At 35.0% G+C, this 12,645-nt stretch overlaps 1 protein-coding gene across 1 annotated transcript; it reads right to left on the bottom strand.

Annotated features, from left to right (window-relative positions):
* Positions 1–359: 359 nt before the first annotated feature.
* On the bottom strand, positions 360–7,478 carry LOC133864281 (probable pectate lyase 18). Its single transcript, XM_062300559.1, has 5 exons — positions 6,883–7,478; positions 6,337–6,621; positions 5,609–6,230; positions 4,900–5,105; positions 360–840 (listed from the first exon to the last, which is right to left on the bottom strand). The coding sequence occupies exons 1-5, from the start codon at positions 7,017–7,019 to the stop codon at positions 585–587; spliced, it is 1,506 nt and encodes a 501-aa protein (XP_062156543.1). The 5' UTR covers positions 7,020–7,478; the 3' UTR covers positions 360–584.
* Between the last annotated feature and the right edge of the window lie 5,167 nt (positions 7,479–12,645).

Below are 12,645 nucleotides of genomic sequence, written 5' to 3'. Positions count from 1 at the left end.
TTATGGGTTTACTTTATTTATCACTTTATTCACGTCACAAAGTGTTTTCCGGCTAACTTTAGGATTTTTTTTTTTTCAAAAAAAAAAAAATTAAAAAAAAAAAAGTTGTCAATAGCCGCTCACAGGACCCGTTGTAAAAAGCAAATTTAATTTTGAAAAAATTTTCAATTTCATTTATTAAACGAGTCAAACTTAAATTTGTATAAATTTTTATTTTTCAAGTACTTAAAAAAATAAAAATAAATTCTCTTTTGTAATGTAATAAATATAACTTAAATTATTGTAATTATAAATGTTAATATAAGTATATGTGCATACTTGGTATAGATTTATGAAATGAAAATTAAATAATCACGACATTTACTTTATAAATGAGATAAATAAATTAATTAAGTAGTTCCGTGAACAAATTATCTGACTCGGTTACGAACTCGAGTTAGAACATTCAATAAGTCCGCTAAGACGGTTCAAGGCCCCACAAAATAGGCACCTTTGCACCATGTGGGGGGAGAAATTGTAGACGAAATTTTTCTTTATAAAATTATATACCTTTTTTTTCTTTTCTCTTTCAAGATGTAGAAGGGTTACAATAATGTTAAGGATAATAGGACATGATGGTTGGTGGAAACGTACAAAATTAAAATAATTAAAAGGGGCAATAATGTTTGAGTAGAAGATGGGGTGAGGGGCGCCGCGGCACCTCTGAATATCATTCCAAAAAAGTCACCATCACCACCGCCGCTGGACCCTGTGTTGCCATCGTAGGTGGTCCCCGTGCTGGTGCTGGTGCTGGTCCCACCAATGTTGGATCCTGGGGACGAGATGGTCTCACTCCTCTCCCTGCACAGTCGTTTCATCACAGATAAATGTCTACCACAATGACATCAATCCAATTATTGTCTTTGTTATTAAATAATACTCCACTTTTTTAAATGCTTGTTCATTTCCAAAAAATGAAGAACAATTTCTTCGAAAACGCTTGAAATACTACAACAACCGATTAAATTGACAATTCAAAATTTTTGCTTAAATCATTTTCTTAATTATAAACTGCCACATCAATTTATATAAAAATAAAAATAAAATAAAATAAAATAAAGTTGTAACAAAAGTTGAAGCACACCTAATAGCACTCAAATTTCTAATTTCTAATTTCAATGAATTGAAGGGCGATTCAGAAATAAATAGATGTAGGTGAGAGTTTTAAAATAGGAATATTATTTAGGTACAAGGGGAATAATAGAACAATATGTGTAAATGGAACTAATACTGAATATTAATATTACTAAATAACAAAATTTATTAGGTAGGAGGTATAAATTATTCAATTAAGTTTTAAGAAAGTTAGGATTAGGGTTTCTTGAGGTTAATAATTCATTGGGAAATTACTTATCAAAAAAAAAAAAATTCATTGGGAAATTAGCCTTCCTCAAATCCAACAGCTTTGGACAGAACCTATTGTTGAGTACAAATCAAACTCATGCCGTCATTGTTGACAAATAGCACTTCAGGTTGGTACATAATTAACATGTCAAATGAGAATGAGAGCCATATGGCATGCAAACGTATCCTCTCCATTTCAAATGAAATAGAGAGGAACCGGTCCTTTTAAACAAAAGGGTAAAATTGTCTTTAAAAAAAAAAAAGTGAAATGACAATAGTATCCTTTGTTTTATAAGGGACTGACTCCTCTCCTTTTCATTTGAAATGGAGAATATCCATTTGCATGCCATATGAAAAGATTATAATAATTCAAGGGGAATAGGATACAGCACATAAAAGTCCTGAAAGATTTTATCAATTTTGCTTCAACTAGACAACAGAATATTTCTTGTTCAAAATTCTATTTGTTGAATATAAAATACCAAAAGAAAAATGGTTTGTTCACAAACAGTAGTCACAAAATATATAAATTAGGGAAATTACATTTAACACTCCCAAACTCACATCCCGTTCATACTTTTTTTTTTGATAAGTAAACATTCCGTTCATACTTACACCTCTAAACTTTAAAAAAATGACATTTTGCCTCCTTAAACAACCAATTCATTGTAAGTTACACCCTTCATTAGCTTCTGGCATTAAGTTCAAACTACCACTTCATTTTATCTCCCCTTACATCTCCATCTTCAAACCGTGTTTGAATTTTGAATAGAAGTCTACATTTTACCGTTTGCAGGATTGTAGAGGATCCATCTAAGAGCACTCACATTGGATCATGTAAAAGCCCCTCTAAATCTATAATAGATAACAAACTCACAAAAAATTCCTCCATTGGATTATCTATCCTAAATCTAAAATAGAGTTTTGGTAGATTTGTGAATAGTGCAACTCTACATGTGGAGTTGCACTATTCACCAATCTATCTATTATTTTATTGTTTTCTACATACAAAAAGTAAAAAAAGTAAAATGACAAAAAGTAGAAAAGAGATAAAAAAAAATAAAATAAGAGTAAAAAAAGAGTATAGAGTTAAGAATAGATAATCGGATGGAGTGTGCCTTTTAAAACCCATTAGCTAAACTGGATAAAATGAGTTTTGATTAGCTATTTTAGATTGAAATATACACGATCCAATGTGAGCGCTCTAAAGGACTAAATAATGAAAAGATTATAATAATTCAAGGGGAATAGGATACAGCACATAAAGTCATAGGAAAGACCTTTTTCCCAATACTGATGCAGCAGCTAGTTGTCTATGACTGGTTGCTATCAAATCAGAAGTGGGCCTAAAAGTAGTGAAAAAATGTAAACAGCCCACATATCCTGGCTGGAAAGCAGATGAAGAGTCATTCTCCACAGAGAAATAGCAGAACATGACCTGGGGTGGGTCTCCTACTCTCAGAGCAAAAAGATTCTTTCATGTTTACACACATGCACCTCTCTTTTCATTTCTTCTCATTTGGAGACGCCAGATTCACCCAAGGGACAATGATATCCCTTTTAAATATGCATGTTTTTATGCAACATGGGCACATTTGACTTTTTTATTCTATTCTTGTAAAAATAGGAGGGGGTCTCACAAATAATTTGGCCCCGTAATCCCCTCCCCCTTCCCTCATGGGAGAATCTTTTTAGTGAGTAAAAATAAAAAGTGATTGATATGATATAAAGTAGAGAGAATTTATATAAAAAAGTAAAAAAATTTGTATTGTAGTGAATTTTTTTATTTAAATAATAATAAAAAATTATTGATGTGATATAAAAAATTAAAAAATAAATAATATTTTAAATTTAATATTTTTTGGAAAAAGTGAAAGTAAGGGGAAGGGAGGGAGTTACTAAACTAAGTGGGTCCTCGAACCAAAACCAATTACCAATAAGACAAAAGAACTGAAAGGCTGTTTGGTCAGCTAGATTCCCAATGGCACATGATCACGTGCACCGATGGGGAAGCCTTTCTGCTCCCAGTGTACCACTCTTATTCTATTGCTATTCGAGTATTCCCATTTACACTTATCTTGAGTTTAAGATTCGGAAAAAAAAAAAGAAAGAAAAAAGCCTCATGCCATGTAGACTAGTGTAAGATGGGTGTAGAGTTGAAGTAAGAAAAACATATCCCTTTAGTTTCTGTTGTCATCGTGTATCGACCTTAGTTTATTTCTTTGTCAAATAAATAAAATTCCGAGCAAAACACCTCTTTCACATGAATGAAGTAAGACTTCGCATTTGCCTAGACGTAGCCCCAAGAAATTATTTGCACCAAAAGTGATACTTGATGAGAATGCTACTAACATCCCTTACTACTTAAACTCGTTCCTTAGGGTTAGGGCGATAATTTTTACATGATTCACGAATTAGATTCAAACTCAACACAAAATTAAAAAATTAGGATTTAAAAATCTGATCTATTTAATTAAATAAGTCGGATTACGATTAATCTATATAGCCTTACAACTATGCTTTGACATGACATGATACGAACCCGACATAATGACAGAAAATTTTTAAAATAACCCGTAAATCTAATACAAAATTAAAAAATTAGGATTGAAAGGTTTGACCTTAGGGATATGATCCTTACACAACACACATTACATAATTTTTACATAAAACACTCACATGAGGTGATGTAAGACCCATGTGGTGATTAATTAAATAAGTCAAATTAAATTGAATTATATATTCTTATCATATCGACACAACCTGACACGCAAACTTGAAAACACTATTCAAGTCTTAGTTTTCATTATTTTATTGATTCTCCGGTGAGTTTAGCAAAATCCCATGTTATGGAAGCAACGAAAAGACATAAAGAGCAAGTGGATATAGGAAATCAATGAAAGTATTCCAGCCAAAACAACTTGTCCCTTTGACGACGCCCAAGAATCAAAAGAAGAGCAGCAAAATCCCCGTACGTTCTAAAATCTACACCAAATGAGATATTGGCCCTGTTTACTAAACCCCTTCCCCCTCCCCTCCCCTCATTTTTTTCTGCATATGTCAGTACGAAAAGTGTGTCAGTCAGAAAAAAAATTCAACTATATTTTATTCCTATTTTACCCCTAATCTTTCAATAGGAAAAACAAAACAAAAAGAGAATAGAGTAAAAAGTTGGGGGTAAAATGGGAATAGATCGAAATGTTGGCTTCCTCAAGAAGCCAACATTTCGGTCTATTCCCATTTTACCCTTACCTTTTAGTTTATTTCTATTTTTTTGGGGGTTTTTATATTCCAAGACAAGGGGTAAAATAGGAATAAAAAACAAATGTTGAACTTTTTCAGATTGACCTACTTTTTATACTGACACACACAGAAAAAAATGAGGGGAGGGGATGGGGAAGGGGTTTAGTGAACAGGGCCATTATCCTAGAAGACGAAAATACCCTTGAACGAGACAGTTAAATCGACAGGTAGTTTTCGGTTGTTTTTAGCAATAGGTTTAACAAAGGAGGGTACCTGGGCCCACCGAGGACACCGGCGTGCATGGTTAGCTGCTCGATGAGGCCAGCGGCCTTGGGCTCCACGCTGGAGGCCTTGGCGTACTGAGCGCTCAGGCCCGCTCCCGAGGGAACGAAGAACGCCCCATTTACCATAATATCCCCGTCCGTCCTCCAGTTCCAGTCCGTCCACTGCCCCTCGTCCGTGTCCACGCGCTTTGTCACCTGTCAACATTCAAAAACCCACCGTCAGCAGATGTCCAGACTCCCAGATCGTCATATGTTGTGATCCACGCGCCTGCAGCGCGGCCGACAATTCCAATATGCAAAGAGTGTCCGCGTCCCATGTCCTGTCTGGCACAGACGTTTCGTACGTAATTTGAATGGCTGGCATGCACTCATTTTTCACTGACATTGCTAGCTTTCTTTTCTGTTTTGTATCGCTGTCAGTATTAAATAACCGTTTCAAAACTATCTATTTGCTACACTTTTGCAAACGACTTCTCTTTCTAGCCCCGCCTAAAGTGCACTTTTTCGAAAGTGGACCTCTTCTTATACGTTATTCATTTCTCGAGCACATATTTAGAACTTCTTATCCGATCAAATTTCAAATTCATCCCTGAATTTAAGAGATATTTAAAAAAAACGCACGCGCCCCCTCTGCAAGTGGGAAAATGCACCCGAAAGATCTTCATGAAAAAAATAACGAAATTAAATCGATACCTTACCTCCTTAGCGTTCTGGTTCGATGGAGCAATATACCGATTCCCCTGACTATTGATGGTAGGATTAGCGCTACCACCAATAGCATACATCTCCCACTCCGTGAAATCATTGTTCACCACGTGTATGTACCCGCGTCTACACCGAGGCATACGCTGCACCAGCTCCTCACCGAAGTGATTAAACGCAATCGTGATCTGCATCCCCGTGTCCAACGCGTAGCGATCATCGTGGCCCAGCAGCATCACCTCGTCGTGATGCGAGAAATAATTATTGGAGATGGTTATCCCAGTGGACCCCATTATCGCGTCGATCAGGCCGTCCGTGCAGTAAGATAAGGAACAATGGTCGATCCAGATCTGACGAGCGCCGAAGATGGAGATCCCGTCGCCGTCGGATCTACCCCTCCACCCGACGTGCGTCGGGGAGACCCGTATATCGGTGTTCCCCGACGGCTTGCAGTTGTGCACGTGGATGTTGTGGATGATGACGTTGGAGACGTACTGCAGTGTGATGCACCCGTTGCCCACGACGTGGACGTTCGCGCCGCGGCCGTCGACGGTCTTGTAGCTGTTGAAGATCAGCTCGTGCTTCAGCTTTATGGTCATGTCCGCAGAGAACACTATCCTACAGGAATAAGGAAAAGATTTTTGTGTTTGTTTAGTAAAAAGGATGCTTACTCATCCAAAACATAAAATGTATGGAATAGTAGAGATATGATTGAGTTTTGTACCAGAGGGGTTCTTCTTGAATGACAGCGTGGCGGAGGGTACCGGGGACAGGGTTGGCGGGGTCACCGTCGGAGGAGTCGGTGACGACGTAGATCTGACCGCCTTTGCCGCCGAGGGCGTTGTGGCCGAATCCGATGCCGCAGTCGGCGAGCCTTTGGCGGTTTTTTTGCCAGTCCGGGTCGCATGCCCAACAGTCGTCGATGGGGTTGCCGGTGATGCATGAGGAAGCTTGGTCCTTTGCTTGGAGAGAGAGCATTTGTCTTCGGGAGACAGAGACATTGACGCGCCTGCAAAGGAAAAAAAAAAAAAAAAATTGAGATGGGGGAAAGAATACTCTGTTTGCTTGGTGAGAAATGTGGGGGGGGCAATGGGAGAAATGATGGTTGCCCAGATGAGGGCATATACTATCAAACGAGAAAAAGATAGGATTTTTTAGTAATGGGAAAGCAGAAATGGGGATTTTTCATGATTGAGACCAAAATCTTGGAAAATGGAGAAAACCCTGAATGCGAAAAACATGAACTGAGCAAAACCCATGTGGGGTATACCTTTGTACTTCAAGAACAACAGCTTCAGGGTCGGGGTGTTGGTGAGGATGCGTGAGATTGAGAGTGGCTTTGGTGAGGAAGGGGAGAGAGCTCAAGAGGAAACACATTAAGAGAATGCATGTGGTAGAAATCAGCATCCTGGAAGGAACAACAATAATGGCGTGGAGATATTTGTTGGTATTTTTTTTCAAGCCTCTGTAAAAGGCTTTGAGATGTGTGTGGCCCTGCTCTTGAATGCACAGCAACGGACAACTTAAGGAGCTGCAAATTCTGGGAAAATGTGATGGGTTTATATACTAAAACCGACTTTTAATAATGATTAAAGCAATAATTAAATGCAGAATGTGTTGTTTTCAGGGTAGGGTTTTGACATTTGTGGGGTTTTAGAAAGGATGAGAAAAGAGGGGACGGCTGGGATGGTCCTGATGGAGATGGAAGAGGTGGAGAGAGAATGGCAGAGTTCTATCTCTCTAAGTCTTCCCCTGATCACTCTCTTAGTAACTCACATTCCTACCATAGTACCTTGCTTGCTAATCATTCCAAGGAAGATAGAAAAATTATCATTAACAGAAAGCTAAATCCAAAATGCTGATGTTTTTTTTGTTCTTTCTTCTCATCTAAAACTAAACTTTTTTGCCTTTGTCTGCGGATTAAAGATTCTTTGCGGGAAGGATGTACATGTCATTATTCCGATAATCCCCAGTCGAGAGGGTAGACACAATCCCTTTTTACTTTTTGTACTTTTTGTATGGAGTAGTGATTAATGAGAAAAGGTTGATGATTAGAAATCAAGATTGAAAGCTTTAGGTAAAAATGGAGACGCCCTTATATATCTTAATGGTATAAAGCCTCCTTTTTTTCTCGAAGTAAAGGAGCAAGATATATTATGATATTAACAAAAAAACAAAATTTGTAAGATTAGTCCCTAAAGTTTGAGTTTATGACAAATAGCATCCAATAATTTAAGAAGTGACAAATAACTCATGTGATATGCATGTGTTACACAAGGACGAAGTCAAAAGCTCTTATAAGCAGGAGTTAGGGATTAAAATAATTTGTTGATAAGGATCAGTAGACTAAATTTTTATTTTTTACTTTATATTTTTTTATCTAATTTTTTTATTCTTTTTTGGAATTGAGAGTGACCATGGCCTATGCCAGCCCCCCTTAAATCCGTTCATGCATGTGTAACAAATAATTCTATCTAAAGGTTGATTTTTGGGACCCCAAGAAGAGGCCCACATTTGCTTAAGAACACCAAAAAAAAAAAAAAAAAAAAAAAAACATTAGAATTCTAGGGTTTTTTGTTTTCATATTCTAATAATCCAATTATGTAATTAACACTTTTTCATGAATGAAACATATTTATGTTATGAGATTTTGTATTCTAATGGTCTATCATGGAAATAAACGAACTCACATCATGCAAGAACACGGGTTTTAATGGAATCATGTTTTTGAAGACAATAACTCATAATCTTAATCTATGAAAATATGATGCCTATATTTAAAGTTGTTATTGCTTTACATGAAATACGATTTTTTATTTATTTGTATATGAATGCATGTTCTTATACTTTCTAATGCACCCATTGAATTAAGAGAATATCTGAAGAAAAAAAAAAAAAAAACAGGCATAACTACATCAAACCATGAAAATAACTCATTGTACAAGAACGTGTGATTATAGTGCAGCGCCGACTCGATATATTTTGATGCTTAAGGCGATAAGTTTAAGTGAGGCATATTCTTTAATATTAATATTATAATTTTATTTAAAAATAAATTTTCTCGCTTTTTGGGATGCAAAATTACGAATTAAGTTTTTATATTCAAGTTTTTCTAACATCTCATTTTCAAATGATAATATGACTAATCCATTAAATCTTTCTTGTGACATTGTTAGTCTTACGTAGGATTTTATAAACAATATAAATTTAAAAAATAGAACAATAAAACTTTATTTGTCAAAGGATTTCGAATTTACTTTTTAATCTTTACGATATGATTATCTAACACTTTCAACATGCACAATGAAAGACAAACTAGTTCTTCTTAATACAAGTGATTGATTGAGTTCCTGGTAACTAACTTTTTTTTTTTTTATGTCATTGATTAACTTGGAATGATTTTTTTTTTTTTTTTTTAAATGAGATCAATCTTTATTGAATAAAATTCAATCACCTAGGGCACAAAATCTCACTATGAATAATACAACAGATACAATTTTGAATTTCTTGAACCCAAACACTATCTATGACACATAAAATAGTCTATTGGGCTATGGTATAAGCGGTTGTATTCACATTCCTCTTGACATGTTTGATTCTTCATGATCTCAGCTGACTCAACTCAGATTAATTTGATTCCATCCACGATATGTCCAAAGTTGCTCTAATTAGTACCTGTTGTTTTCACCGCATTTACAATTTGTAGGGCATCCCATTCCAAAATTATATCAGAAAAAACCCATCTCTCGGCACAACTCTGCAACATGAAATGCTGCCAAAGCTTCAACCACAACAAGTTTCAACTATAAAATTCTTTGTGGTACTTTGTGCAGCTAAGACTACCCCCTCGTAATCCTGGACAACAATGCCAAATCGAATACGTCCATTCTTTTTTATCTACAGCTGCATCCCAATTGACTTTATACATACTTGTAGGGGGTGCCAGCCATGTCAAGAGAGAGGTTATATGGATAGCGCTTCTGGTAGCTAGATCGGTTGTTGTCACCCTCCTAAAGTCATCAATCGACATGTTTGCTTCATAGAACAGTTGTTGAGGAGGAATAAACTCCCCTCCATGTACCACCCTATTTCTACGAAACCAGATTTTCCAAGCCACAACCACCACAAGCTCTAGATCCGACACGTCACAACGCTCCATAAGGGTTTCAAAAAGATGAAAAAAATTGAGACCCCATCCACACATTTTTTAACTTTTTTGGGTCCATATCCCCGTACATCTTGAGCCGAATGGCAACTTCAAAAGATATGCTCCACCGTTTCATCATCTCTTGTACATATTGGGCATAGGGCATCAAAATCCACACCACGCTTTAGTAGATTAATTTTGGTAGGCAAAAGATCATCGCATGCTTTCCATATGAACATTTTACTGACATTGGGATTTTAAGATTCCAAATGGTCTTCCAAAATGTAGTCCCTGCATCTTGTCGAGAGCTTCCATGTACCACCCTATTTCTACAAAACTAGATTTTCGAGCCACAACCACCATAAGCTCTAGATCCGACACATCACAATGCTCCATAAGGGTTTCCAAAAGATGAAAAAAATTAAGACCCCCATCCGTACATTTTTTAAGCCTTTTGGGTTCATAACCCCCATACATCTTGAGCCAAAGGGCAACTCCAAAGGATATGTTTCACCGTTTCATCGTCTCTTGTACATATTGGGCATAGGACATCAGAAACCACACCACGCTTTAGTAGATTAATTTTGGTAGAAAGAAGATCATTGCATGCTTTTCGGATGAACATTTTACTAACATTGGGATTTTAAGATTCCAAATTGTAGTCCCTGCATCTTGTCGAGAGCTTCCACTTTGCTAGAGGGCTTGTAAATCCTTCTTCATATGATATGCACTTCAAACGGAGAACTCTCTATTTAGTGCACCACGCCAAATGAGGGAGTCCTTTACTTGCACAGGACTTAACGGAATTTGGCATATAACTCGAGCCTCCTCTTCTTGAAAAAAATTCCTTGATAAGAGGTGAATTCCAACACTTAGTATCTTGGTATATGAGCCCCATTTAATGCCTTGAATAGTGAGTTCTTAGAAAATAATGAAAGTGTAGAAAAAGAGAATAATTCAAAATTTTGAATAAACCAAGGTAAAAAAAGAGAAACAATGTAAACTTATAAAGAGAGAAGTTTTATAATTGAATAAAATATTTTGAAAACTTTCCATCTTCTTATCATTTTTGTTTTCTCGTTTCATTTTGAATGTTGGAGTACTTGTGTAGCATAATTTATATATTTTTAACATTTGGAATAAATTATATATTATTAACATTGAATGTTAAAGCAATTTATGTCTCTTGCAAATGATCCAATTGGCAGTTGAGATCAAAATTTATTGATGTCCCTTTAAATTCCTATTAAAATTTTGGTTATTTAATTCTCATAACACGGCCAAAAAAATATCTACCCACAACATATAAAATATTATTATTATTTTCATTATCTCAATTATTTTTAAGAATAAAACGTTTAAAGTTAAAAAATGAGTTTTATTTAAGAATGTCTTTAATATTATTTGATTCTCTTATTTAATATTATCAATTTTTTAAGATTTATTTTAAGAATGAAATGTTTGAGAACTAAATGATGTTAATGCATTTTTAATTACTTGTAAAAGAAAAGTAAATGATATTTTCGTTAGTGAGCCATTTGTTAATTGTAAAAAAGAAAACAAGAAAAAACCAATTGATCCAATCACGTTGAGCCATGTGTAGCATTTTTACATAAGCATTGCCCAGCATTTGGCAATCATCAAATACTATCAAATCAATTATCCACCTGGTTATTCATTTAAAAAAAAAAAAAAAAAACCTCCATATAGTCCCTTACTCCACGCTAGCCCCGCCATTTCACTAGAAACAAAAGTCCCCGTTTGGTAACCATTGTTGAGAGGAAGTTTTTTGTTGAATAGTAATAAAATGCGATTGATATGATATAAAGTAGAAAATGGTTTGGAATTTTTTTTTATGGAATAGTGAAAATAAATTTGTTTTGTAGTGATTTTTTTTTTGAATAGTAATAAAAAATGATTGATGTGATATAAAAAGTAAAAAAAATAAAAATTAGAATGTTTTGAAGTTGATTTTTTTTTTTTAGATATTTTTTTTTTTAAAAAAAAAAAAAAAAGGAGAAGAGGGGAGTGGATTATCAAAAAAAGTCAAAATACACTTAGCCTTAGCCCACCATCAAATCAAGGAGCTTCTTCCACGCCTAACTCATCGTTGTTGCCTAGTATTGTCCATTCTTCACTTGTAACAAAAGTAGACAAAACGAGTGATTTTAAACTGTAAAAAAGCATAACGACTAGTTTTCTCACTTTCGAAAACCTAAAGACTGATTTAATACACACCAAAAGCACTTAGAACAAATTTTGTATTCAACCATATAAGAAAATTAATTAATTAATTAATTTTTTTGTAACAAAAAATAAGACAATATTACGATAATGCTCAAAAAGAAAAAAAAAAAAGAAAAAAAAAAAGAAGGTCAATTTATAGTAGTATTATTTAATTAGTCCAATCTCTCAATTCAATGCTAGTGTAGTACAATTCAACTTCCCCTCCCCCTACTTGAGTCGGAATAAGTTTGTATAGATACACCTTATCATCATGATAGCGCGTGAATAAACAAAATAATTAATAATAATATAGTCAAAATTTATTAATTGTTAGTCATACAATTTGATCATAGTTGTTGAATGTTATGATCAAATGCTGTCAAGTGACAAAGATTATGGTGATCTCTAATTGAATGAAAATGACGGATTCCATTGCCAATGGGTCCTTGGTGTTTTATATTTTTGTCAATCGAATCAAAATTATAAATAAATTTTCCTTTTTAGCTTTGGTTAAAATAACATAATTGATTGAATCATTTCATTCATTTGATTAGAAAAGTTCCAATCACATTTCTATTTTCTTCTATGTTGTTAGTTTTTGGTCACACCAAGAGACTTGGCCCTCTCTCTTTTGTCACATTCGAATTTAAACCGTCTCTA

This window comes from Alnus glutinosa, chromosome 3 (genome assembly GCF_958979055.1).
Source record: "Alnus glutinosa chromosome 3, dhAlnGlut1.1, whole genome shotgun sequence".
NCBI classification, from domain to species: Eukaryota; Viridiplantae; Streptophyta; class Magnoliopsida; order Fagales; family Betulaceae; genus Alnus; species Alnus glutinosa.
The sequence above is the reverse complement of the archived record's forward strand: the minus strand, read 5'-3'. Positions and strand labels throughout refer to the sequence as shown.

Bases quoted from the DNA above. Each gene is read 5' to 3' on its own strand.
- LOC133864281 (XM_062300559.1), bottom strand. From the start codon at position 7,019: ATGCTGATTTCTACCACATGCATTCTCTTAATGTGTTTCCTCTTGAGC. The intron at 5,106-5,608 runs GTAAGGTATCGA...GAATGTTGACAG, and splicing joins CGAACCAGAACGCTAAGGAG to GTGACAAAGCGCGTGGACAC. The intron at 841-4,899 runs GTACCCTCCTTT...ACGACTGTGCAG, and splicing joins GGTGTCCTCGGTGGGCCCAG to GGAGAGGAGTGAGACCATCT.